The sequence below is a fragment of the Lampetra planeri genome, chromosome 38 (assembly GCF_965212315.1).
Source record: "Lampetra planeri chromosome 38, kcLamPlan1.2.h2, whole genome shotgun sequence".
NCBI lineage: Eukaryota > Metazoa > Chordata > Hyperoartia > Petromyzontiformes > Petromyzontidae > Lampetra > Lampetra planeri.
In genome coordinates this window covers 1425564-1453395 of record NC_136144.1, presented here as the reverse complement: position 1 = coordinate 1453395, position 27832 = coordinate 1425564, and the positions used below count along the sequence as shown (strand labels likewise).

The following is a 27832-nucleotide window of genomic DNA, read 5'->3' as shown; positions in this document are numbered from 1 at the left end:
CCCAGCAGGTGCCATGGGTTGACTGCTGTGCCAGGCTAGGTACAGGAGGAGGTCACGGGATAGACCCTGCAGGTGCCATGGGTTGACTGCTGTACCAGGCTAGGTGCAGGAGGAGGAAGTCATGGGACAGACCCAGCAGGTGCCATGGGTTGACTGCTGTGCCAGGCTAGGTACAGGAAGATTTCACGGGACAGACCCAGCAGGTGCCATGGGTTGACTGCTGTGCCAGGCTAGGAGCAGGAGGAGGTCACGGGACAGACCCAGCAGGTGCCATGGGTTGACTGCTGTACTAGGCTAGGTGCAGGAGGAGGAAGTCACGGGACACACCCAGCAGGTGCCATGGGTTGACTGCTGTGTCAGGCTAGGTGCAGGAGGAGGCCACGGGACAGACCCTGGAGGTGCCATGGGTTGACTGCTGTGCCAGGCTAGGTGCAGGATGAGGCCACGGGACAGACCCTGCAGGTGCCATGGGTTGACTGCTCTGCCAGGCTAGGTGCAGTAGGAGGTCACGGGATAGACCCAGCAGGTGCCATGGGTTGACTGATGTGCCCGGCTAGGTACAGGAAGAGGTTACGGGACAAACCCAGCAGGTGCCATGGGTTGATTGCTGTGCCAGGCTAGGTGCCGGAGGAGGCCACGGAACAGACCCAGCAGGTGCCATGGGTTGACTACTGTACCAGGCTAGGTGTAGGAGGCCACGGGACAGACCCAGCAGGTGCCATGGGTTGACTGCTGTGCCAGGCTAGGTGCAGGAGGAGGTCACGGGACAGACCCAGCAGATGCCACGGGTTGACTGCTGTGCCAGGCTAGGTACAGGAAGAGGTTACGGGACACACCCAGCAGGTGCCATGGGTTGACTGCTGGGCCAGGCTAGGTGCAGGAGGAGGCCATGGGACAGAACCTGCAGTTGTCATGGGTTGACTTCTGTGCCAGGCTAGGTACAGGAGGAGGTCACAGGACAGATCCAGCAGGTGCTATGGGTTGACTGCTGTGCCAGGCTAGGTGCAGGAGGAGGAAGTCACGGGACAGACCCAGCAGGTGCCATGGGTTGACTGCTGTGTCAGGCTAGGTGCAGGAGGAGGCTACGGCACAGACCCAGCAGGTGCCATGGGTTGACTGCTGTGCCAGGCTTGGTACAGGAGGAGGTCACGGGACAGACCCAGCAGGTGCCATGGGTTGACTGCTGTGCCAGGCTAGGTGCAGAAGGAGGTCACGGGACAGACCCAGCAGGTGCCATGGGTTGACTGCTGTGCCAGGCTAGGTACAGGAGGAGGTCACGGGATAGACCCTGCAGGTGCCATGGGTTGAATGCTGTGCCAGGCTAGGTGCAGGAGGAGGCCACGGGACAGCTCCTGCAGGTGCCATGGGTTGGTTGCTGTGCCAGGCTCGGTGCAGGAGAAGGAAGTCATGGGACAGACCCAGCAGGTGCCATGGGTTGACTGCTGTGCCAAGCTAGGTGCAGGAAGATTTCACGGGACAGACCCAGCAGGTGCCATGGGTTGACTGCTGTGCCAGGCTAGGAGCAGGAGGAGGTCACGGGACAGACCCAGCAGGTGCCATGGGTTGACTGCTGTACCAGGCTAGGTGCAGGAGGAGGAAGTCACGGGACACACCCAGCTGATGCCATTGGTTGACTGCTGTGCCAGGCTAGGTGCAGGAGGAGGCCACGGGACAGACCCCGCAGGTGCATAGGGTTGACTGCTGTGCCAGGCTAGGTGCAGGATGAGGCCACGGGACAGACCCTGCAGGTGCCATGGGTTGACTGCTCTGCCAGGCTAGGTGCAGTAGGAGGTCACGGGATAGACCCAGCAGGTGCCATGGGTTGACTGCTGTGCCCGGCTAGGTACAGGAAGAGGTTACGGGATAAACCCAGCAGGTGCCATGGGTTGATTGCTGTGCCAGGCTAGGTGCAGGAGGAGGCCACGGGACAGACCCTGCAGGTGCCATCGGTTGACTGCTGTGCCAAGCTAGGTGCAGGAGGAAGTCACGGGACAGACCCAGCAGGTGCCATGGGTTGACTGCTGTGCCAGGCTAGGTACAGGAGGAGGTCAAGGGACAGAACCAGCAGGTGCCATGGGTTGACTGCTGTGCCAGGCTAGGTGCAGGAGGAGGTCACGGGCAGACCCAGCAGGTGCCATGGGTTGACTGCTAGTGCCAGGCTAGGTGCAGGAGGAGGTCACGGGACAGACCCAGCAGTTGCCATGGGTTGACTGCTGTGCCAGGCTAGGTACAAAAGGAGGTCAATGGACAGACCCTGCAGGTGCCATGGGTTGACTGCTGTGCCAGGCTAGGTGCAGGAGGAGGTCACGGGACAGACTCAGCAGGTGCCATGGGTTGACTGCTGTACCAGGCTAGGTGCAGGAGGAGGTCACGGAACAGACCCAGCAGGTGCCATGGGTTGACTGCTGTGGTGAGTCTGTGGGTCTGTATGTGAATCTATGGGTCTCTGTTTGGTGAGTCTATGGGTCTCTGTGTGAGACTATGGGTTTGCTTGTGAGTTTGTGGAGCTCTGTGATGAATCTATGTATTTGTGTGGTGAGTCTATGGGTCTCTGTGTGGTGAGTCTATGGGTCTCTGTGTGGTGAGTCTATGGGTCTCTGCATCAGTACCATCACCACATCACACACATCTCCATCAGTGCCATCACCACATCACCACGCACGTATCCATCAGTGCCATCACCAAACCCCACGACACGTATCTCAATCAGCGCTTTCACATACATCACACCACCACGTGGAGGCTGAGGACAGGCTGCTGATAATAACCTTTAATAGAACGGGTTCCAGGTGGCAGGTAACGGCGATTCCGCTACGCACACAGGAGGTACAGCTCTGGACGATCCCTGCATCTGCCCGTCTGTCCGTCCGCACGTCTCTATGCTGGCCTCGGTGTCTGTCTGGTCCGTCTGTCTGTCTGGTCCGTCTATCTGTCTGGTCCACCTGTCTGTCTGCCTGCACGCGCCCGTGTGTCTATTCTGTCTCTCTTGTCTGCTGTGTGACAGGGGAGTGAGTGCCACTGGTGCTGCGCTACGAACCCTGGCTACCCGAGTTCGATTCCCGCTCATGGCCATTGATACCCGCGGTGGTTATCTGAACCCCGCTAACTGGGCCTCCCTTCTAGTTTGACTCAAATGAGTACCTGGAGCAATGGGTGTAAACATCGCCACTGAGGTGGCAAAGGGGGCCGGGCGTGGTGTTTCATGTGCCGTGCCGGCCTTCATAGGTGCTCGCTAACAGCACTTGCCCCAACGGTATGTTAAGGCTACACGGGGGACCTTTATCTGTTGGCCTCTGCCAGTATGTCCACGTCGCTAATTTTCTATCTTGCCGTGTCTGTCCGTCTGTCTGCCTTGTCTGTCTGCCTTGTCTGTGTCTTGTCTGTCTGCCTTGTCTGTGCATTGTCTGTCTGTCTGCCTTGTCTGTCTGTCTGCCTGTCCGTCCAGCAGTCGGTCGGTTGGTGGGACGGTGGGCTCGCGCTCAGATGGCAGGGTATAGGCTCAGGCCGGTTACGCAACGCATGCACAGCGAGTGCCCGCCGCTCGTGCTGCTGCTTCTGCTGCTAGTGCCGATGCACTGCTGACGCTGCTCGTTCTATCCGTTCTTCCGGTGATCTTCCAGCACCGCTGGTGCCCACGACTGCTGGATGCTGCGAGTGATCCTGCCGTCTGTGCTTCGGCTGCTCGTGCTTCCGGTGTCATTGGCTGCTTGCTAGCTCACCAGCTAGTGCTGGTGATGGTAAGGGTGTTAATGTTACTGCTGGTGCTACACCGTTGGTGCTACAGCTGTTAGTACTCCTGGTGCTAATGCTGATGGTGATACTGATTTTAGTGTTGCTGGTGCTACTGCTGCTACTGCTGGTGCTACTTCTGGTGCTGGTGCTACTGCTGGTGCTACTGCTGCTACTGCTGGTGCTGGTGCTACTGCTGCTACTGCTGCTACTACTGCTGGTGTTGTTGCTGCGCTAGCACAAGCGCCGCGCTGGCGCTGTCGTGGTCGATCACTTGCGGTAGTTGCCCAGGTGCAGGGCGGCGCGTCCGCTAACGCAGCTAAAGGCAGTGGCCGGCACCTCCCAGGGGCGCAGCGCATTGCCAAAGAGGCTGATGGAGGTGTAAAGCGCCTTCTTGGGGTTGAACACTGGCGGGCAGAACGAGTCGTTGAAGACGGACGCGATCTTGTTGTCGTGCAGGAAGATCACCTGGGGGTGCGAGGTGGGGGTGGTGGGGTTGGGGAGTGAGAGAGGAGGAGGTGAAGCCAGTGGCCCGGGCCGGATGACTTCGTGGGCGCTGGCAAACGATATGGTGCCACCACCACCTTCGCTGTGTCGGTGGTGGTGCTGGTCGTGTAGCGGTTAACGCACCACGCTATAATCCCGGCGACCCAGGTTCAAATCCCGCTCACGGCCAACACCAGTTACGACTGTCTGAACCGTTTCTGGTCCTCTCCTAGGTCGACTCCACCTCAAATGAGTACCTGGTGCAGTGTGTAAACATCGCCACTAGGTAGACAAAGGCGGCCAGGCGTAGTGTTGGCCACCCACCCCCTCGTGTGCCGTGCCGGCCTTCATAAGTGCTCGCTAACTGCACTTGCCCCAACAGTCTGTTAAGGCTAAAGAGGGGTTATTTTTCTTCAATAGTGCCGGTGGTGGTGCTGTTGATGCTGGTGGTGATGGTGGTCACCTGCAGGCGCTTGAGTGCGGGGAAGCCCAGTGGCACGCTGCTGAGCTCGTTGTGGTCGAGGTGGAGCTCCCGCAGTGAGGAGAGATCCAGAGCCCCGGCCTCCACCGACTTCACCGCATTGTCACTCAGGCCCAACCTGGGGAACACCGCCACCACCACCGTCACAGCACCGTCACACCATCGTTACACCACCGTCACACTACTATCACAGCACCGTCACATCACAATCACAGCACCGTCACAGCACCGTCACACTACGATCACAGTACCGTCACACTACTATCACAGCACCGTCACAGCACCGTCACACTACGATCACAGTACCGTCACACTACTATCACAGCACCGTCACACCACCGTCACACCACCATCAGGGTCTTTCACCTGGTGAGTTTGGTCAGGCCCTTGAGGTCGTCCTTCCTCACTGTATTGATGGCGTTGGAGTCCAGGTAGAGCTCCTGCAGCTGCGGTGGAAGTCCTAGACATGGTGACATGGTGAAACACAGTGAGACACGGGGACACGGTGAGACACGGGGACATGGTGAGACACAGTGAAGCAATGAGACACAGGGACACGGCGAGGCACGGGGACACGGTAAGATATGGTGAGACACGGTGACACGGTCAGATACGGAGACAGGGTGAGATATGGTGAGACACGGGGACACAGTGAGACACGGTGAGACACAGGGACACGGTGAGACACAGGGACACGTTGAGACACGGTGAGACGCGGGGACACGGTCAGATACGAGGACAGGGTGAGACACGGAGACAGGGTGAGTCACGGTGCGACACGGGGACATGGTGCGACACGGTGCGGCACGGTGACATGGTGAGACACGGTGAGACACAGGGACACGGTGAGACACGGGGACATGTTGAGACACAGTAGTTGACATGGTTGTGGTGGTAATGGTGGTGATGGTGATTCTGGTGGAGGTGGTAATGGTTATTGTGCTGGTGGCGGAAATGGTTGTTGTGGTGGTTATTGTTGTGTTTGTTGTGGTGTTTATGGTTGTGATAGTTGTGGTTGTTGTTATTGTGGTGGCGGGGCACTGTACCCTGTGGCACGGCCGTGAGATTGCACTCGCTGGCCCGCAGATAAGCCAGGCTGCGCAGGCCCGAAAGGCCCCCACTCGCCATGCCCGAGTCGCCCAGAGGGTTCCCGCTCACGACTACACAACACGCACACACAAAACACGCACACACAAAACACACACAATGTACACAGTATACAATATACACCCTATATACCACACACACACACAATATACACTACATATTAACAATATACACACTCACGACTACGCAACATGCACACAATATGCACACAACGCATACAAAATATACACGGCACGAATGCACAATACACAATATATACACAATATACACATAAACAATACACACACTACATACACACAAATACACAACAACAAAACAACCCCAATTTGCCACTAAATGGCAGTGATGTCACTACGGCGCCTGTGCCAGGCCATTTGCACTTTAAGGCCATGTGAAGTGTCGAACGCTAGCTGGCAGACGGTCACGGCACTGATCCAGGAGCCATGGGTTGACTGACTGAGATGACTGGCAGATGGACCACCTATGCTCCCCACTATGCCAACTGCGTTTTAGTCACCTAGCGCTCCGCTTGTTGTTGTGAGCGACTGCAGGTCGACGGCCTCCAACCGTCCAGCAGCATCCTTCACGAGCCTCCTCCACAGAAGCCAATCTTGACACCACTAGTACCAGTCATTGGCAAGTTTACTGAGCTCCATATTCTCTCGTACCACATCATTCCATATCTTCTCCAGCCCGTACCGCGCTCATTTAGCCCCCTCTATCCAGCCAAACTAAATCTGTTTTGGCATGAGGTGGCTGGGTACACGGGCTACATGACCCAGACAACGCAGCCTTGCCTGCCGGAGGAGCTCACTGATGGGACCGTGTCCAGATCTTTCAAGGATTTGTGAGCTTCTCATAAAACCCAAACTGGTTAACCTGAATATTTTAAACAAGCGCAGATGTTCCATTAGAGAGGTCCACCTTTCATAAGAAAAGAGAAGGGGGGCATGACTGTGGCCGAGAAGACGCACAACTTTTCGCGTGGAGTCACATACCAGGTAGCTTCCACACAGAGTTGTTGTATTATATGTCTTTTCCAAAAAATTATATTAAGTGATTCTGCATATATTTTTTTTTATCAGGATGTACCTGCCTCTTGGCTCGCCACACGGGCCTGCTTGGGAGGTTATTAAAAATATAAACCCGGTGCAAGGGGGGCTCATGATTTCAAGAGAAAAATGCCATAAAACAACAGCCAGGAGGGGTGGTTGGGCATTGCGAACTGGATGGGGTTTTAAAATACAACAGTAAGTTTGAAGCTTAGCTATTTTTCAACCTCAGGATATCAAAATAACTTGAGAATAAGAAGCACGGATCCCTGGTGATACAGACGGGGAACAAAGATCAATAACACCCTCAGGATACCTTTGGTAACAACTATGGTATACCACAAATCTTGGTTAAGCATAAACCAAATAATAATTATGAAAGTATTAGACCTAGGGTCATTCAGAAGAGATACAATGCGAAATTGTTTAAATCACACACTACCAATATAATATGTATTCCATCGGATCAGAGCCTCACCAACCGCTTTTGTCTTCCAGCAGCTAACACAGCACATGTTAGCAGTAAATCATGTATGCAGGGGGGCGCCTCCCCTTAATATATCAAATACCATGCAAGGATTCCAAACTGTGACGTGAGTGCTGTAAATACTGCAAAACGTACTGAGTCACTTGCTGAGTTAAAACTGCAGAAAGTCATACGGTACCAATCTATAAGAGGTGTAAAAGAAGAATTGTATTCTCTTAAGTATTTCGTGAAGAGTAAACGGAAAACATGACCACAGCGCCACTCTTTGAGAGACTGCAAGTCTGAGGCGAATTTTTTTTAACACCTCCAACCGTGAGGGAAGAGGGGGGGGGGGAAACGCAGCTCAGAACGTGAATGGAAACGTGGCGATAATAAAGACAGCTGGACAAAAAGGCCAAAAGGACCGCCCCCGCTTCCAGATTAATAATTGTGGAAAGTTGTAAAGCCAGTCAAACACTCTGAGGGGCAACTCAGCAAGAACACGTAACACGCAAATCAGTTCTGCGAGTGGCAGACTCCGGGAATTGCCCCTGTGACAGGCACATTGACGGAGAGCTCTGCATCGGCAGAAGCCACCGCATCACCGAGAGATTTTCTTTTAATTATTTTTTTCTCGTCATTGAGAGAGACTGGAGCCAAGGCTGGTACTCGCAGTATTACAATACGTGGGCAAGAGTGCTGTAACATTACTATTCCCGATGGCAAGGTCGCGGTGTTCGGTCAACACTTATGATCATAGAGTGATAATCATTCTGATTGTGCTCCGATCAAAGTCAAGCCTTCGAGGGAAAACTGGTACAACCACTATTTCGTGAGAGTGCTCCTTTAAATCGCAACCCACAGGCGAAGGATAGTTGAGGGGCAGATAAAGAGACTGAAACGGAACGATATACTTTGATCTATAGCGTGTCCTCTGAGCAGCACGAGTCGTGTAGACAACTGGGAGAGGGGGGCGACTGGCGCCGCTTCTCCAAACCGTCTCAGTCTACAAGGATCAACCGTGCATGGTTTAAAGGGGGGTGATGATCGGCATCAGCGGACGAGCTACAAGCGGTGTCTGACAATGGAATCATCACGCACATCGACGCAGACGGAGCCGGACCCATCATCATCCTGCCAGCACGAGCACCGCCGATGGCTTAAGCATCGTGCCGACTCAACAACCACCCCAGCAGTGGACAGAACCTGTCAGCGCAGCCAAGAGAGGGAGTGTTGGTGCAGGCGAGAGCGCCGTGTGTATGACACGCCCACACACCGACTCATCGCCCCCAGCTGGGAACCGAGGTGTTTTTTTGGTACAAGGAACGTCTCTCCTCGGAGACAACACACCCACACACATGACATGCATATCGGGACTAATAAGATTGTTCCAAAAGTTATCTTTGTGTTTCGAAAGGGTGGCCATCCCAAGGTGGTGCGTTAACTATTAGCAGATCGTGAAAAGCATTGCTCGGTCCATTGAGTTGCATGAATACGGTCGTTTAGAAGTATTTTAGTCATTCGTTTTCGTTACTTGCATATCTTTTCCAATGAATTAATTGATGACACACTAAATATTTATAAGCATCGATGTTACGAATCAACACACTCACATGAATACTATTGAGTTGAGATTTTCTTTTGATCACAGAATCTTGCCCGTGAATTCATTGAAGCCATTAGCCAAATGATAAGCATCTGGTAGGCAAACAGGCACACTGCCGCACACTATTGTTCCATGACATTTCATTAATTGCATATTCTTACCAAGAAACCCATTGAGGACACACTAGATGTCGTATATGGTCGCGCTCCTCTGACAGGTAGCCTATTGTTCTCAGTGAAGCCCCATTAGGCAATTGAGAAGCATCTGTTAGCTAAACATACACTTGCACATATACTATTCTTAATTACATAATCTTACCAATGAATTAATTGATGTATACTTTTGCATTACGGCACATGTTTCTTTATCACTGTTCGTATGAATATTGTCATTATTTTTTAAGGACTGTTCCTACCGCCGTGCATGGTCGCTCTACTCTGAGAAATTAGCCCATTGTTCTGTTGCTGAGTTTTAACAAACGTAACCATTGAGGGTTAATTGTACGGATCAATGAGTAGGACATCTCCAGGAGTACTGTGTTGACAATTCCGAGCATAAGTGTTCGCATATTAGAGTGTTTTTAGATATTAAAGTTGCTTAACACAGAAGAGTCAGAGTGGTTCCTTCCTAAGTTCATGCAAAATATTAATTATAAGAACTATATCCTGCGGTGAGATCTGAATTCTGAGGCCTGACATAAACACACTAAAACATAATCAGTGAAAGTTAAAGCGAGAATCATTGTATTATCACGATTGGAAACACACCCCGAGACAACAAAACCGAGCCTAATGATCATAATCACATACATTAGCATATTTGAATAAATTACATATATGTATACGTATTATCACGATTGTTAATACACCCCGAGACAACGAAGACAATCCTGATTAGCAAAATTGCATAAATTCGAATAAATTACATGTTACTTTCATTTTATTTTCATTATTTTTCAAGACAATATATACAACCTTGATTTGAAGCTTTCGTGACAGCAGGAATCCATATTCTGGTCATAAGAAAACTCTCTACTCTCTCCACAATGGGGAGTGATGGGGTGGAGTGTTTGATGTTACAAAATACCCAGGCAGGTGCTTAGTTTTGGAGGGGCTGATGGTAAGGCCCCATCTCTTAAGTAGCAAACTCCAGGTAAAGCAACAGCGCCTCCACTTCCTTCTCTGAGTGCACAGCAATCACCAGATCATCAGCATATATAATATATAGTTGACCAATAGGGAGCCATCCCTTGACTGCACCCATGCATCGATCAGCCTCCCATTGTATCTGTACTAGATGGAAATTCCTCTGCTTACAGCAATGGAAAGCTTCTCAAGCTATATGGTCGAAAAATATATTAAATAATGTAGAACATCCCTGTCGAACCCGAAGGCGAACAGGAAATGGCGCCGACTCCTGGTCATGTAGCAGATAATCTTGCTTGGACGAGGCATGCATCTATGATGTTGTGTGGATGCGATGCCGGAACAGTGTGTTGGTAATTAAAAGCCCATGCGCTGCACAAACGTCTAGCAACCTCCTATCGTTGTAATTGAGCTGATCTGGCCCATGCCTTCCAATAAATTCAGCCCAGATGTCAGCGTCATGACCCACTCGGGCATTAAAGTCACCGAACAAGATGAATCTTTCCCGAGGGATCACTTTAGCTAGCACCTGTGACAGGATGCCATAGGAAACATCTGACTCATCGGCCTTACCTGTGTAATGTGAGGTTACACCTGGATGATAAATGGGTTACACCTGGATGATTAATTGGTTACACCTGGATGATAATGATTGACTCTGCCGGCCTCAGCCCACAACCAATGGGGAGTCGAGCCAGGGGCGTGGCCCTGATGTAATGGGAAGGTTACACCTGGAAGAGGATGATTGGCTCTGCTGGCTTCAGCCCGCAACCAATGGGGAGTCGAGTTAGGGGCGTGGCCCTGGGGCCGTAGAGTGGGCTCTGGAATGTTCCATGGATGTGGCTGAGGATTGGCTGCGAGGCATCACGTGGACCAGGGATTAAAAGGGGTGGAGACGGACAGCACGTGGTAAGAGCTTGGAGGAACGAAGATGGATGCCACGCTGGTGCGGAGATCCGGAGCCTGCCACGTGGTGGGCTGCGGCAGTCTCTCTCTCCCTCTCTCTCCCTCTCACGCTGTCTGCCAACAGCGTGAAGGAGCCATAGAGCAGAGGAACGAGTATAGTGAGAGCTGTGAAAGAAACTTAATAAAAAATACTGAATTCCAGACGTCTCAACGACCTTTATTACATTGGAGTCAGAAGTAAATTTTGAGACTGTTTGGACCATCATCCAAGATGTCCAAGCACCTCAAAAAAAGGAACCCACCGGACCCGCCGTCGGAAGAGGACGACGATGCGGACGAGGACGAGCTGCTGGGCGCAACGGGACCGCTGCTGCCGACTGCTGCTCTCCCCGACGCCACGCAAAAACGACAGGCCGGCGCGGAGGCGTCTTCAGCTACGGACGAAGGGTGGCGACGAGTGGCGGAACAGTCTCTCTGTGTGGTGATGCTTAATCTCGTGATGGTGGTGGCGTTGTCTGCCACCCTGGGTGGGCCTCGTGGGACGCATCCGAGTGCGGACGACCTTGACCTCCCAACGGGGGGCTGCGTCCGCCATTACACCTGCTGCGGAGGAGGAGGCCGCCATCTTGGGCGGGGCCGCTGCCATGCTGCCGGCGGCCGCCATCTTCGCGGAGCTGCGTGCTGCGCGGGTGGTGGGAACGGGCACGCCATAGGACTCCGACAGTGGCCGCAGCCATCGCCTTCCTCATATTAAAGAATTAGTCGCCAGAGGCGACTGGAGCGCATTTACGTGGAGATTCGAATCCGCCTTCCGATCGGTGCGGTGGACGGAGTCCGAGGCACTGGAGGCTCTACCTACGCTGTTGGACGATGTGTCCTTGGCCGTTTCCGCTCCATCCTGGCGAGTAGGAAGAAGACGCTAAAGGACGCCTTCGCTGAAATGGCGGAATTTTACGAGCCACCATTGGTTGCTCATAGAAAATGTATGCAGTGACGTCGAGGGCCGGAAGAAACACCTTTGGCGTACCGTGGTGCGCTATTAGCGCTCGCTATGGCCGCCTATCCCGAGTCCTCTGCCGATCTCGTGGACCCTCTCATTCTTGCAAGAATGATTTAACTATCGCAGGAGTTAAACATCTCACTGCCGGTGTGCAGCCACGAGCCGCTGACGTCTCGTTGGGTGGCGCGATGTTTAGATGCCAAATACAATTTGCGACGTTGGGACCAGATGGCGACTTGGACGGGGGACCCCAAAAAGGATGGTGAACCGCTGGGATGGGCTCCACGTCGCGTCGTGCACATCCCGGACGAGTCTAGCGATGACGAGTTGGTGGCTGCTGCTCCTCGCTGGACCCCGCAACGCCAGCGGGACACGCAGCGCGACGGGGCCGGGCGGTCACGAGCGGGGGCCGAGGCGACCGACCGTCGGGCTGCCACCACTTGTTTCAAGTGTGGCCGACTGGGCCACTTCGCCTGCAATTGTCGGCGCCGGTTCTGACCTCTACAGCTCCCGTCGGGCCTTCTTCCATCTCCTCCACCGGACGCGGATCGACATCATTCTCGGGCAAGTCGGCACGCGTCGGGCACCCGGCAGGTCCAAACACCTCACGCATCGACTTGCACCCCTGTAGGTTTATCTGATGTTAATTGTTGGCATGCTGATTCGGTACCGCACACGGTTATGCAGGAAAAAATTGGCTCGAAGGGTGATTGCAGCCGCATTGGGATCCTCCACGGTGCCGGGCACGATTCAAGGGGTAGACGTGCGTGTTTTGGTGGATACCGGTGCGTTGGCGACCATCATTTCGGATGTGATTTTTCATCTAGTATCCATCCCTGCATCGCGGGTCCAACCGGCTAATGACGCATGCATTGCCGCTATAGGGGGTGGCATGGGTATCATAGGACGGGTGGATATCCACATTGACATTGGGAATGTTGCCGCATCCGGTTCGGTTCTTATTTCGCGATCACTGGCGGTTCCATGTTTGTTGGGTACCGATTTTCTTCGTCGGATGCCTGTCAAAATCCTTCTGGATCAGGGTTGTTTAGAGATGCCTGGGGGCGTTAAGATGTCCTTCTTGCCGTCCCTGTGGGGCCGGCCGCCTCCAGGGAACGCCGTTCACGTGCTGGCCGATGTCACTGTGGAGATACCCCCGGGTACACAGATGCTCATCCCGCTGCGCTACCGGAAGCGGTTGGAGGCCGCGGATGGGGCGGCGGGTGTGTTACTGTCCCCGTCGAACTCCGTGGCTAAGGCCTTTTCCCTTGTCGCGGCTCAGACTATCGTTCGGGCTGGGCAGGCCCCATTCTTACAAGTGTTGAATGGGGGCCCGGAACGAGTGGTCGTTCCGGCGGGTGCGGTATTGGCCCATGCCACTACCGACTTTACTAGCCTTGATGGGGACCAACCTAGAGTAATGGCTGCCGGCGTGTCTTGGGCCACTCATTCGGATGATCGATGGATCGCCGAATTGTTCCGTGAGAATACGTCTTTGTTATCCACGCAGCAGAACGCATTGCGTTCACTATTGTCAAAATACGCAGACGTCTTCAGTAAAGATGACTGATTTGGGCCACACCTCGCTCTTGTCACACCATATTGACACCGGTGCGGCAGGACCGATACATATGCACCCGCACCGCATGAGCCCTGCGGAAAGGGAGCATGTGCGTGGCGCGGTGGACAACATGTTGGCGGCCGACATTATTTCGCCGTCCAACAGTCCTTGGGGCGCACCAGTGGTGTTGGTTAAAAAGAAGGATGGCGGATTGAGGTTTTGTGTTGACTTTCGCCAGTTGAATAAAATATCCGTGGCAGACGCGTACCCCCTGCCATGGAAGGACGATTCGTTGGACGCCTTGTCAGGGGCCATTTTCTTTTCTACTCTCGACCTCTCATCGGGGTTTTGGCAACTCCCCCTCGATGATGCGTCGAAGCCGAAAACGGTGTTTCACACGCTGCAGGGCTTGTTTTAATTTGACCGCCTGCCCATGAGCTTGAATGCCGCGCCGGCGACATTCCAGCGCCTGATGGAGTTGGTGCTGGCGGGGCTACAGTGGGAGACGTGCCTCATATATTTGGACGACGTTATTGTATTCAGTCGGACCTTCAAAGAACACCCTCAACGGCTGGAGGCTGTCTTTCAAAGAATGCGATCGGCCGACCTCAAATTTAAACCAAAAAAATGCCATTTGTTGCAACGTTCTGTCCGCTACCTCGGACACATTGTCAGCTCTAGTGGTGTGTCCACTGACCATCAAAATACGTCGTGTGTTCGTGATTGGCCGACGCCCACTTCTGTGGGTGACGTGCAATGGTTCATAGTTCTTTGCATCCTATTATCGCCGGTTTGTTAAGAATTTCGCGACGTTGGCAAAACCTCTGCAATGTCCTGATGGGAAAGAATCAGATTCAAATGGGGTCCGGAAGAGGAACTGGCTATCCAGTCTCTCCGGGATTGCTTGGCCACCGCGCCGACACTCTACTACCCCGATTTTTCCCAACCGTTCATCCTGGACACGGATTCTAGTGACACCGGCATCGGTGTTGTTTTGTCGCAACGGAAGGACGGTGTTGAACGAGTTGTGGCATATGGCAGCAGGGTTTTGTCTCCCACCGAAACGCGCTATTGCGTCACTCGTCGGGAGTTGCTGGCGATCGTCCATTTTGTTCGCCAGTACTGGCCGTACCTATATGGTAGAAAATTCCTCGTGCGCACTGACCACGCTGCCTTGCAATACGCGCTAAAATTGGAACAATCGTCCGGACAATTGGCTCGATGGTTGGAATTGTTGCAGGAATTTTCTTTTGATATCACATACCGTAAAGGTACCTGTCACGGCAATGCAGACGCTCTTTCCAGATTGCCCTTGAACCCTCCCTGCGTCTGTTTGACGGGTACACATTGCTGCGCAGCGACGCCCACCCCTCCCTGTCCAGTTATGGGTGCGATGCCAATAGATGATGGCCGGTGTACGCCCGTTGGGGCCGATGGCACGTTGCATTTGCCGCACTTGGTGTGGCTGCATGAACAAAGGGCGAATGCCTCGTTGGCTCCACTGCGGGATCTGGTCGGAAAGCCGAGATCTCACTTGTCGGGGGGAAAATCGCAGTTATATACTGACTGGGAAGGGTTGCTGATGTGCACGGACGGGTTGTCGGACTGTTCACGCCTTGTTGTGCCATCGTCCCTTTGCCATGATCTTATCTGCGCGCTGCACTCCGACAAGCTGATGCATCTCGGCGTGCAGAAGACATTGCTCACGATGCAGCAAGATTTATTTTGGCCGGGTATGACGGCGGATATCACCAGAACTATCTGGGCATGCCAAGATTGTGCAAAGAGGAAACCGCCACGTCAAAATTATGTTCCACCCTTGCAATCGATCGAGGTATCTCGTATTAATGAGCTGGTTGCTCTAGATATCCTCGGCCCGTTTCCCCCATCAGCAAGGGGTAATAAGTATCTCTTGGTCGGGGTCGAATATTTTTCTCGTTGGCCTATGGCCTGGCCTTTACCCGACCAATCGGCTTCGTCCATCACCGAGGCTTTCTTGAATGGATACGTGATGGATAAGGGGGCTCCTGAGAAATTACTCACGGATCAAGGACGTATCTTCTCCTCTAAATTGCTCCGGGACGTATGCACTGCTTTGGGTACGAAGAAAATCCGCACTTCCCCTTACCACCCGCAGACGGATGGAATGGTGGAACTAATTTAACCGTACCCTTTCGGCCATGCTTTGTCACACGGTGAGCAAAAAGCAGACCGACTAGGACTTGCACATACCTGGCGTTCTGTCGGTGTACCGCATGGTCCTGCACGCGTCCACGGGGTATTCGCCATTTTTTCTTATGTATGGGCGGGAAAACGTGCCTCCGATTGTGCAACTCAGTACAGCGGGAAAGGAACCCTCCCCTTCCTTGCCTGATCACGTCCATGACTCGCTTCGGCATGTTACGGAGGCGCGGGAAGCCGTCAGGAGTGCAACGGCCCGTACACAGGCACGGAACGAGAGATACGCGCGTCGATCGCGACGTGACATGCCTTGGACGGTGGGCGACGCGGTGTGGCTCCATTGCCCTCAGGTGCCTGTAGGCACGTCCCCTAAACTGCACAGGCCTTGGCGAGGGCCTGTGAGACTAATAGAAGTCCAGACTCCCCAAAGTGTTCACATCCAGTACGGGCTGCGTCGTTAGTATGTCCACTCATCGCGTCTGAAACCTTATTTCAAACCACGCACTGGCCCTTCATCCCCACTTGCCGACCTGCCGGGGTCTGATGTGCCTGACGTGCCACTTGCCTCGCCATTTAATCCCCAGCGGGGACGTGTTCTACCCCCCGCAGACACACAGGCCTTGAAGAGCGTCGAGGCCCCTGACGAGCAGCCTCCGACGAGGCCCGTTCCATCCACGGAGGACGCCGAACCCGCTCCTCCTCCGTTGCCCCCTCCTACTGAACAATTGGCGAGATGACCACGCTCCATGGGGGGAGAGGGACCGGCGTCGCGCACGCAATCAAAGTCGCTCCCATTTCGTTAACACCGTTGCCATGTTTTACCTGTAACCCCTTCTGTTATACCGCGCTACAGTTGGCGCCCTAATGTTGTATTGCTCCTACATCGCACTGCGCGTTGTTCGGCGCCCTACTAATCTTACCTCGTTACGCGTCATTGGTGCCCTAAATATTAGTCGCAGGGGTTGGCCCATCGCCCTTTTCCCAGCTGAGACGGCTCACTTTTTCACGGGGGGGGGGGGGGGGTGATGAATGGGTTACACCTGGATGATAATGATTGACTGCCGGCCTCAACCCACAACCAATGGGGAGTCGAGCCAGGGGCGTGGCCCTGATGTAATGCGAAGGTTACACCTGTAAGAGGATGATTGGCTCTCCTGGCTTCAGCCCGCAACCAATGGGGAGTCGAGTTAGGGGCGTGGCCCTGGGGCCGTAGAGTGGGCTCTGGAAGGTTCCAGGGATGTTGCTGAGGATTGGCTGCGAGGCATCACGTGGGCCAGGGATTAAAGGGGGCGGAGACGGACAGCACGTGGTCAGAGCTTGGAGGAACGAAGGTGGAAGCCACGCTGGTGTGGAGGTCCGGAGCCTGCCACGTGGCGGGCCGCGGCAGTTTCTCTCTCTCCCTCTCTCTCTCTCCCTTTCATGCTGTCTGCCAACAGCATGAAGGAGCCATAGAGCAGAGGAACGAGTATTGTGAGAGCTGTGAAAGAAACTTAATAAAGAATACTGAATTCCAGACGTTGTCTCAACGACCTTTGTTACACCTGCATGACTCCACTGAGGTTAATCTTTTGTGGGGGATTAGAGATTCTCACACCTCACCGCCACGGTCCCACAAAAAGATGAACCACTCCCTGTTGTTTGGCAGTTTCCTGCATCCAGTGGCAGACTGTCCACCCCTCATAGTGACTGGAGCCAGAACCTGACCTCCTGTATACCAGAGGTCCAGGCGGGACCAGTCCAGCTCTCGACATAGGAGTGGCAGCCTCTTCTTCGCGAGTATTCCAATATTTCACGTGACCACTCTGTGGCTTTTTGCCCTTACTGGAGGAACCCCGAGGGTGCAGGTTTAATCCCTTGGCTCCGCCAAATAGGTTTTGGCCAGGAGACGTCGTAAATGCCTGTTTCCCTGGAGTTTCCGGCATTAGCCTAGTTTTACCTTTTATTAATGTTATGTTTTTATACACTACACACACAACACACAATATAGACAGCATATAGATAAACAATATAGACAGCATATAGATAAACAATATACACGTTTAGTGACATATAATGGGTCACTACGGTGCCGAGCACCAGTTACTGATAGAGAGGGGAACTGGGAGTGGAGTAGCCCTCACTACCAGAAGGGTACACTATGTCATGGAAAGGGGTTCCTAGGGGGCATGGGGTATCTGAGGATGTAGCAGCCCGGTTGGCTGGCAAGGGCACATGACAGGACAGGGTAAGGATGTGGGCCAAAGGTGACAGAAGGGACACGTGGCGTATGGCCCAGAATCTTCTGGTAAGTTCCAGAAGGGGGCGTGGCCGAGGGCGGAGTCAGACCACGCTGGGGGGCATAAAAGGGAGGTCCCGGGGGGGACCCATTGGGGCTGTCTGCTGGAATGGAGCCCACCGTGCTACGGCTTCTCCTCGGTCACCGGTCTTCATACTCAGCATCATGGGTCAGGCATTGTGCCGACTGACCTGACCCGTTTATATAGTTACCCCGTGGTGGTTACCGGTTATGTATTTATCCCGTTGTGGTTGCTGATTATGCAGTTACCCCGTTGTGGTCATAGAATAAACGTCTTGCCTCCTGAATTAGTGTGTATCTCAAGTGAACCCACTACATACGTAATGTACACAACACATACATACCATATACTGTACATAATTTAGATGCAACTACACGATATATACACGGTGGCTCAGTGTGTGGTCTTGTGTGCTCACAGCTTCCACGTTGGGGGTGATTATAAAACACCCCCAACGTTTGCACTCCCACAGATTGGCCTGTGAAAGCAGATATCACAGATCTACCTCTGACATCCCTTCTAAGTGACCCCTACTCCACACACAGAGGAGGGGGCAGTTATGCATTGTTCAGCTCGGGATAATTTCTGTCATTTCCTTCCTGAGCCCCCCAAACTCAACCCCTTTAGCTCCCCACTATCCCCCCCCTGTGCCTCGCAAACACAACCCCTTAGCCCCCCACTACCCCCCCCTGTACCTCCCAAACACAACCACTCAGCCCCCCACTATCCCCCCTGTGCCTCCCAAACACAACCACTTAGCCCTCCACTATCCCCCCTGACCCACTGTGCCCCCCCGACCCCCCTCCCCTCACTGAAGCAGATGAGGCTGGAGAGCCCCGCGAGTGCGTTGGCTCCGACCGCTGCGATGCGGTTCTCGTGCAGGCGCAGCTCGAGCAGCGTGGGGGGCAGCGCCGGGGGCACCACGGCCAGGCGGTTGCGCGACAAGTGGAGGCGCTCGAGGCTTGCCAGCGGCGCCAGCGCGCCCGCTGATACCGACTCGATATTGTTACCCGCCAGGATCAGCACCTGGTGAAGTTGAAGGGGGGGCGTAAGTGGGTGGGGCATGAGGTTGGGTGAGAGGGGAGGGTAGGTCAGAGTCGGGGTAGGTGAGAGGTGGGTGAGAGGGGAGGGTAGGTGAGAATGGAGAGTAGTTTAGAGGTTTGGGTAGGTGAGAGGGGAGGTGAAAGGTGTGGGCAGGTGAGAGGTTTGGGCAGGTGAGAGGGGAGCGGAGGTGACAAGTGGGTGACAGGTGTGGGTAGGGCACCACGCTATCCACCCTCCACCCCCGCATTGTCCACCCTGCTAGCCACCACGTGGTGGCTAGGATATGTTAACAACCTCGCCTGGTATGCAGGAGGCCGCGGTTTCGATCCCGACCCTGACGCCTGCTGTAAATTGGGAGTTTCCGTGCCTCTCCCCGTGACCACGTGGATGTTTCTGCTGGTCCACCGTTTTTCCCTTCCACGTTTAGAGTCAACATCACCACGCGTTTAGCGTCTTTGGCTGCTGCCATAAATGTCCAAATGAGAACAAGCCACTGCGTTGAGCTGTCGTTTGTGTCAGCCAGGTCGCTTCTAAAAGAGAGCTACAAAATTCAGTGGGCCTTACCTGGTGAAATAAAATAAATAGTTTAGTTTAGAGTCGAGAGGGGAGGTGAGATGGCACGCTGCTGCTACCGCTGCTGCTACCGCCTTTACTGCTACTGCTGCTGCTACTACTGCTGCTGCTACTACTACTGCTGCTACTACGACCGCTACTACTGCTGCTGCTACTGCTGCTACTGCTGCCGGTACTACCGCTGCTGCTACTACTATTGCTACTCCTGCTGCTACTACTGCTGCTGCTACTACTACTGCTGCTGCTACTGCTGCTGCTACTGCTGCCGCTACTACCGCTGCTGCTACTACTACTGCTACTCCTGCTGCTACTACTGCTGCTGCTACTACTGCTCCTGTTGCTCCTACGACTGCTGCTACTACTGCTGCTGCTACTGCTGCTGCTACTACAGCTGCTGCTACTACTGCTGCAGCTACCACTATTACTGCTGCGACTGCTACTACTGCTGCTGCTGTTACTGCTGCTGTTACTGCTGCGACTGCTACTACTGCTGCTGCTGTTACTGCTGCTGCTACTACTGCTGCCACCGCTGCTGCTACTACTTCTACTGTCACTGCTACTGCTACCACTACCACCGCTGCTGCTACTACTGCTACTGTCACTGCTGCTGCTACTACTACCACTGTCACTGCTGCTGCTACTAACCTGGAGGACTTTGAGTCCGTCGAAGTCCCCGTCACGCAACTCGCTGATCTTGTTGTTCTGCAGATCCAGGATAAGCAGATCCGGGGGCAGGTTCGCAGGAACCTTCTTCAGGCCTGGGCATTCACGGGGGCAGTTCAGGGGCAGGGCCATTCACAGAGGCAGAAGCGGTAAACGTCCTGGGTAACCCCATGTTTTGGGCTTCCCCTAGGTCGACTCAGCCTAAAATGAGTATCTACAGTGGTGCGTAATAAAGCCATCAGCACTGGGGAGACAAAGGCGTCCGGGCGTGGTACTGACCACCCACCCCCTCGTGTGCCGTGTCGGCCTTCATAGGCGCTACTCGCTAACAGCACTTGCCCCTACAGTCTATAACAGTCTATAGCAGGCTATATAACAGGCTATATGGGGGATCTTTGTGTCTGCATCTGTCCGTATCTGTTTCTTTCCCTCTCATTGTCTCTCTTCACGTGTCTGTCTCAGCGTTCGTCTCACGTCTCTCTCTCTCTCTGTGGTTCTCCGTGTCTCCTGTCTCAATTTCTCTCTGTCTCTGCCCACCCCCCAACCCCCAAATCTCACCAACCCTCTCCCCAAACTCCCTCCCCCCATCCGCATAATTGCCTCTCTCTTTCATGTTCCTTTTCAAATTAAGACCTTGGCAGGAGACACAGGGAGACACACGGAGACACATGAGGACCAGATGTGTGATCACGATCGTCGCTCTGCCACGCACATGTGGAGTGGAGACGCTGGGAGAGAGAGGCGATGCGGGGGGGAGGAGACACGGGGAGACAGAAGAAGACACTCAGAGGAAACACGAGGAGAGAGAGTGGGCACACGCACTAGACACGGGGAAACAGGCAAGGTGGGGAAACAGGCAATGTGGGGAAACAGGCAAGGTATAGAAGAGAGACAGTGAGACAGGAGGTAACAATTCCATCGGATCTGTCCGATTCAGTGACATGGAAAATATTGACAAAGCCGGCACACCATGTCCAGTCTACCCCTCGCTACGGCTGTGCCTACGAACCATGTGAAGCATCCGAGCTCACTGGTAACGAATACTGTAGAGCCACAAGGATAGAGAGAGAGAGGGAGCACAGAGAGAGAGGAAGGGAGAGAAAGGAGAGGAAGAGATAGGGGGCGGAGAGGAAGAGAGAGGGGGCAGAGAGAGATAGTTCACAGCTGCGTAGGAAACGCTGAGAGAATGAGGCATGTGCCCACTCACCACTCGCTCGCACACTCACCCATTCACTTACTCAACTAATAATCCACCCACTTACTCTTACTCACCCATCTACTCCTCCACCCATTCATCCACCTTGTTACACACTGACCCACTCACTCACCCACGTACTTACCCACAATCTCAAACACTCATCCACCTTCTCACTCACTCACTCACCCACTGACTCACTTTCTCACTCACTGACCCACCCACCCACTCACCCACCTTCTCACCCATCCACTCTCCTACACTTTGACTCACTCACCCACCTTCACGCCCACAAACTAGTCCACCCTCGCACCCATTTACTCACTCACTCACTCCCCCATCCACGCACTTATCCATTTTTTCACCCTCACGCTCACCCACGTACTCACCCACCCTCTCAACCACTCACCCACCTACTCACCCACCCACTAATCCACCCACTTACCCGTTTAGCCCTCTATCCGGCCAAACAAAACCTGTTTGATCTTGATTTGAAGCTTTCGTAACTGCATGAATCCATACTCTTTGGTTCTTTCGGTAAAGTCACGTAGGGACCGGGGTAGCTTTGTTCTGCAAGCTGGAAGCTCCACGTTCTACATCTGAAGAGGCAGCAACACGTGGCCTGGGACATGAGTATGGGTCTGGTCCGTCGTAGCCATAACTCCTGTATGGTAGTGTAGTTAGCTGGGTGGTCACCACCCTAGGCTGAATCTTGTAAAGCGGCAGCTACCCTTTTTGTATATACGTGTTGTGTAATAAATGTGTTGCCTCTGAAGAATAACTTCTGCGTCTCAGTTGGACTCACTACAGATGTGTATATATAGCATTTAATTCCAAGGCGCTTTTTACAGCAATTATACAATTGTACATACCAGTGGCGGCTCCTGCAAAATCTCTCAGGGGGGGCAAATGTCTGGATGATTGATAAGGATAAGGTCCACCCATGCAATGGATAAATTAACAGCTTAAGCATGTAAAGGCAACTTCACTTCTTTAATATTAATGAAAAATAAAGTGACTCTTACAATACATCTTGTTTGTTTCTATACTCACTATTAAAACAAACCACTCAAGTTTCTTTTATTAAAGATTCCACTAGGTGGCGACAAATTATATTGTTGGATGAAACGTGCTTACGTATGATGACGTAAGCACATATGATGACGTAAGCACGTTAGGGCGAGCCCTCCCGGAAGCCATAGAGAATGCATTGCAGCGCCCCCGTTCGAAAAAAAACATCTTTGAATGTAAGTCTATGGGACCACTCGGGGCGATTCTCAGCTGGAGGGAAATCGCCCAAAAAGAGGCGGTACTCCACAGAACGTAGCATGACGCTGATTGGACTATATCCAGAGGCACAGTGACGGCTAGCGTGACTCTGTGGTTGAATGACATTGGTGGTGCGTCGCCCAATCGCCCTAATGAAGAAACCGCCCCTGGTACATACGATGATAATGGTTGAAATAAAGAGTGAGGTTATATTCTTGGTTCTTTCGGTAAAGTCACGACGTGACTTTATCGAAAGAACCAAGAATATTAATCCCTGCAGTCACGAAAGCTTTAAATCAAAATTTTAAGAGTGAGGTTGTTCAAATTGGTGGTGGTGTAGTTATGGTGACAGGAGAACAGGCTGGAGAGGTTAAGGAGGGGTTAGGGTAGTGATACGGTTGGTGATAGGGGTATGGTTGGTGACATGGGTAGTGATAGAGGTACGGGTGGTATTAGGGGTAGGGTTGGTGGTAGGGGTTTGGGTGGTGTTAGGAGTAGGGGAAGGCCTGGTCGTACCTGGGGGTGGGGGCAGCGAGTAACAGGAGGATGGGCTATGAGGCAGAGATGGAGGACCACCAGGTCATCCTTCCAATCCTGCGGAAAACTTCCCGTGGACCAGACGGTTGTAATGAAGTCACATAGGGCAACCTGCACACAAACGCCACCCACCCACTCACACACCCACTCACTCACCCACCCACTCACATACCCTCTTATCCACCCACCTTCTCTCTCACCCACTCACTCAACCACTCACCCACCCCACCGCCCACCCTCTCGCCCACCCCGTCACCCACGCACTCACCCACGCCGGAGCAGTGCATGACCTTGACTTGGCACATGCACCCGAAGGGACACGGGAAGTCGGAGGGGCCTCCATCGGGTTCGTAGATCGGGGGCAGCAACGTGGGCACCACGGCGGGCCGCACGGGGGACTTTGCGGGGGGCTTCACGGGGGGCTTCACGGGGGGCTTCACGGGGGGCTTCGCGGGAATGAGCGCCCCCTCGGCAGAGCCGTCGTCCCCCTGGAAGGCTTCCGCCCCCGAGATGAAGTCGAGGAAGGATCTCTGCGTGAAGGCCTTGGCTTGGCACGGTACGGCCATCATCGCCAGGATCATCAGCAGCATCACCGGCATCGCCACCATCAGCGGCGTCCTCCCCTGTTGCTCGGTGCCCATGGTTGTTGTTGTGGTTATTGGGATTGGTGTATCAACAGCCTAGGGAGAGGCAAGTAAGTGTGGTGAGTTTTAGGTCTGGCGAGTAGCTGTGGTGAGTTTTAGGTCTGGTGAGTAAGTGGTGGTGAGTTTTAGGGTTGGTAAGTGTGGTGAGTTTTAGGTCTGGTAAGTGTTGTCAGTTTTAGGTATGGTGAGTAGGTGTAGTGAGCTTTAGGTCTGTTGAGTAGGTGTGGTAAGTTTTAGATCTAGTGAGTAGGTGTGGTGAGTATGTGTGGTTAGTAGGTGTGGTGAATAGGTGTGATGAGTTTTAGGTCAGGTGAGTAATTGTGGTCAGTTTAGGATTTGGTGAGTAGGTGTGGTCATTTTCATGTCTGGTGAGTAGGTGGTGGTCAGTTTTAGGTTTGGTGAGTAGGTGAAGGTGAGTTTAACAAGTAGGCTTTCGCGACCAGTATTATCCATAAGAAAGGTTATTGGGTTAGATCGCGTTATTATAAATGTGTCGCAACCCTCCACCACCCGACACGGCCAATCTGTAAAAAATGTGTCACGTTAACAAAACGCCAAATGGTTACTTCTTCAGCCCACCGGTGTGTTTGAAGAGTGAATCCACGACATTTAGAATTTGAGTACGACGTTTCGCTGGTAATTACATCCAGCATCTTCGGACGATTTGCCAGAATTGTGAAGCCATCCACCTGCTTCCGGTCGTAAATAGTGCAGGATGACGTCATCATTGTTGAACTCCATCAGGGTTCGAGATCAGAGGCGGAGGTGGGGGGATATTGTCATTAAATAATAGATTAGTAAGCAGTTAATTAGTATGTGATTCTTCTATAGGGAATTATAATATTGATTTTGTATTACTTAATAATACGCTTCCAAAATGCGCTAAGTCTGTAGCTATCATAGCAATTAAAATTATTTGTATTTTTAGTCGTACTCAAATTGTAAATGGTGGGCTAAAGAAGTAACTAATTGGCCATCTGAGGATCCAACCAATACCATCACTTTGCCATACATAGCAGGGGTTACCAAAAAGATTTCCAAAATCTTAAACAAACACAAGATCCAGGTTCATTTCAACACAGTACACAAAATCCGTGATTTGATCCCATCTGATGTGATTCCTGATATGCAATACACGGGTGTCTACAAACTGATTTGTGGCTGCGGCAACAGTTACATTGGGGTAACGAAACGACATGTCTCGGACCGCGTTCACAAATACAAGGCAGATCTGAAAAACGGCAGGACCAATATCTCTGCCGTTGCGGATCATTGTTTTAACGCAGTGGGCTCACACGAAATTGACTTTTCCAAGACGAAGGTATTCTGCAAACCCATCGGCTATTATCAGAGATTTGTTCATGAAGCCATCCAGATATATAAACACGGACACAACTTCAACCGAGAAGATGGGTACAAACTGAGTAATCATTGGAAGGACATTATTAACCAGGTAAAGTATTAACTGACTGTGATGTTTCAATCCTACCTGCCGATGTCAGCTGTTATTTCCGACTCTCTGTGTGTCTTTCTCTCTCTCTCTGTGCATCTCTCTCCGATCTCTACTCCAGTGACCCAGGTGCTGCTGCGGGGTCCACTTTCCGCCCCCCCTTCTCTCTCCCCCCCTGCAGCCGATCTCTCCAGTGCTGCTGCGGTGGTCCACTTTACTCCAGTGACCCGGGTGCTGCTGCGGGGGAAGAAGGCGGGGCCCCGCCTCCTTCCCCCCCTCTCTCTCCCCCCCCTACTACCGAGGCCTATATAACCTCGTGCCACGGCAGATCTCTCGCCTACTTCAGCAGTTTTTTATTGCTGTGGTTGTCCCACCTGATGACGATTGCTTGTGTTGCGATCGAAACGTCGTGATCTATTATTTTTCTACCTACGTGACTTTACCGAAAGAACCAAAGAGTATAACTAATTGGCGTTTTATTAACGTGACACATTTTTTATTGATTGGCCGTGTCGGGTGGTGGAGGGTTGCGGCGCATTTATAATAACGCGATCTTATCCAAACACCTTTATTATAGGTAAAGGTGAGTTAAATTTGTAATTTGATATCAATCTCTCAGCTCTCCAGCCGTCCAAGAGCATCATTAGAGTTCAGATCAGTCACTCAGATATCTCGCCTTTCTTGAGCAACATTAGATTTCACATCAATCGCTCAGCTCTCTAGCCCTTCGATTAGAGAATTCGATTTCACACCAGGCACTCAGCTCTCTAGCCCTTTTAGAGGATCATTAGATATCACATCGCTCACCTCTCTAGCCCTTCTAGAGCATCATTAGAGTTCACATCAGTCACTCAGTTTTCTAGCCCTTTTAGAGAATTATTACAATTCACATCACTCACTCAGCTCTTTAGCTCATCTTGAGAAACATTAGATTTCACACCAGTCGCGCAGCTCTCTAGTCAATCTAGAGCATTATTCACATCAGTCACTCAGTTCTTTAGCCCTGATAGAGCATCATTAGAAGTCTTATTACTCATTATAGCTCTCTAGCCATTCTATAACATCATTAGAGTTCAAATAACTCACTCAGCCCTCTCGCCCTTAAAATGATCATTAAACATCGAATCACTCATCTCTGTAGCCCTTCTAGAGCATCATTAGAATTCACATCACTCATTACAGCTCACTAGGAAAACTAGAGCATCATTATAGTCCAAATCACTCGCTTATCTCTCTAGCCCTTTGTGAGCACCATTAAATTTCACAGTAGGTACTCAGCTCTCTAACAATTCTAGAACATCATTAGAGTTCACATTACACACTCAGCTTTCTAACCCTTTAAAAGCATCATAAGAGTTTACATAACTCACTTATCTCTCTAGCCCTTCTTGAGCACCATTAAATTTCACAGTAGGCACTCAACTCTCTAACAATTATAGAGCAACATTGGAGTTCACATCATTCACTCTATTCTCCAGCCCTTCTAGAGCTAATTAAAATTCACGTAAGTCACTCAGCTCTTTAGCCCTTCTTGAGCACCATTACATTTCGCATAAATCGCTCAACTCTCACGCCCATTTATTGCTCCATTACATTTCACACCAGGCTCTCAGCTCTCTAGGCCTTCAAGAGCATATTTAGAGTTCACATCACTCAGTCACGTCTCTAGCCCTTCTAATGCATCATTAGATTTCACATCATTCACTCAGTACTCTAGCCCTCATAAAGCATCATTAGAATTCACATCACTCATTATAGCTCTCTAGCCATTCCAGAACATCATAATGGTTCTAATTACTCACTCAGTTCTCTAGCCCTTCAAGAGCATCAAGTGATCACTTCAGTCACACAGCTCTCTAGCCCATTTAGAGCATATTTAGAGTTCACATCAGTCGCTCAGCTATCTAACTCTTATAGAACATCATTAGAATTCACATTACTCTTTACAGGTCTCTAGCTCTTCTAGAGCATAATTTGAGTTTACACCAGGCACTCGGGTATCTAACCCTTCTAGAGCATCAGTAGAATTCAAATCAGTTAATCAGTTCTCTAGCCCTTCTAAAGCATCATGAGATTCAAATAACTCACTCAACTCTATAGGCGTTCTAGAGCATTACGAAAGTTTACATCGGTCACTCAGTTCTCTCGCCCTTCTAAAGCATCATTTGAGTTCACATCAGTCCTAGATTTGAAGTTTTCGTGACTGCAAGGATTCGTACTGTTTGGTTTTTTCGGTAAAGTCACGTATGTAAAAATATATAAATGAAAAAACAACTCAATTAAACCACGACATTTCGGAGGCAACACAAACTTCCGTCTTCAGGTGGAACCGTTCCAGCCAAATTCACTGTAATAAGTGAACAAAGCTAATAGAGAAACGCGACTATATAGGGTAAAAGGGGGGGGGCAAGGTAGGGGGAGGGGGGTTGCTGTGAGGGGT

At 52.1% G+C, this 27832-nt stretch overlaps 1 protein-coding gene across 1 annotated transcript; it reads right to left on the bottom strand.

Annotated features, from left to right (window-relative positions):
• Window positions 1–2762: 2762 nt before the first annotated feature.
• LOC144731137 (decorin-like) lies at window positions 2763–23939 on the bottom strand. Its single transcript, XM_078612107.1, has 7 exons — window positions 23567–23939; window positions 20280–20392; window positions 18830–19043; window positions 5743–5856; window positions 5063–5156; window positions 4679–4814; window positions 2763–4197 (listed from the first exon to the last, which is right to left on the bottom strand). Exons 1-7 carry the CDS (start codon window positions 23937–23939, stop codon window positions 4000–4002), a joined length of 1242 nt encoding a protein of 413 aa, XP_078468233.1. The 3' UTR covers window positions 2763–3999.
• Window positions 23940–27832: the final 3893 nt, after the last annotated feature.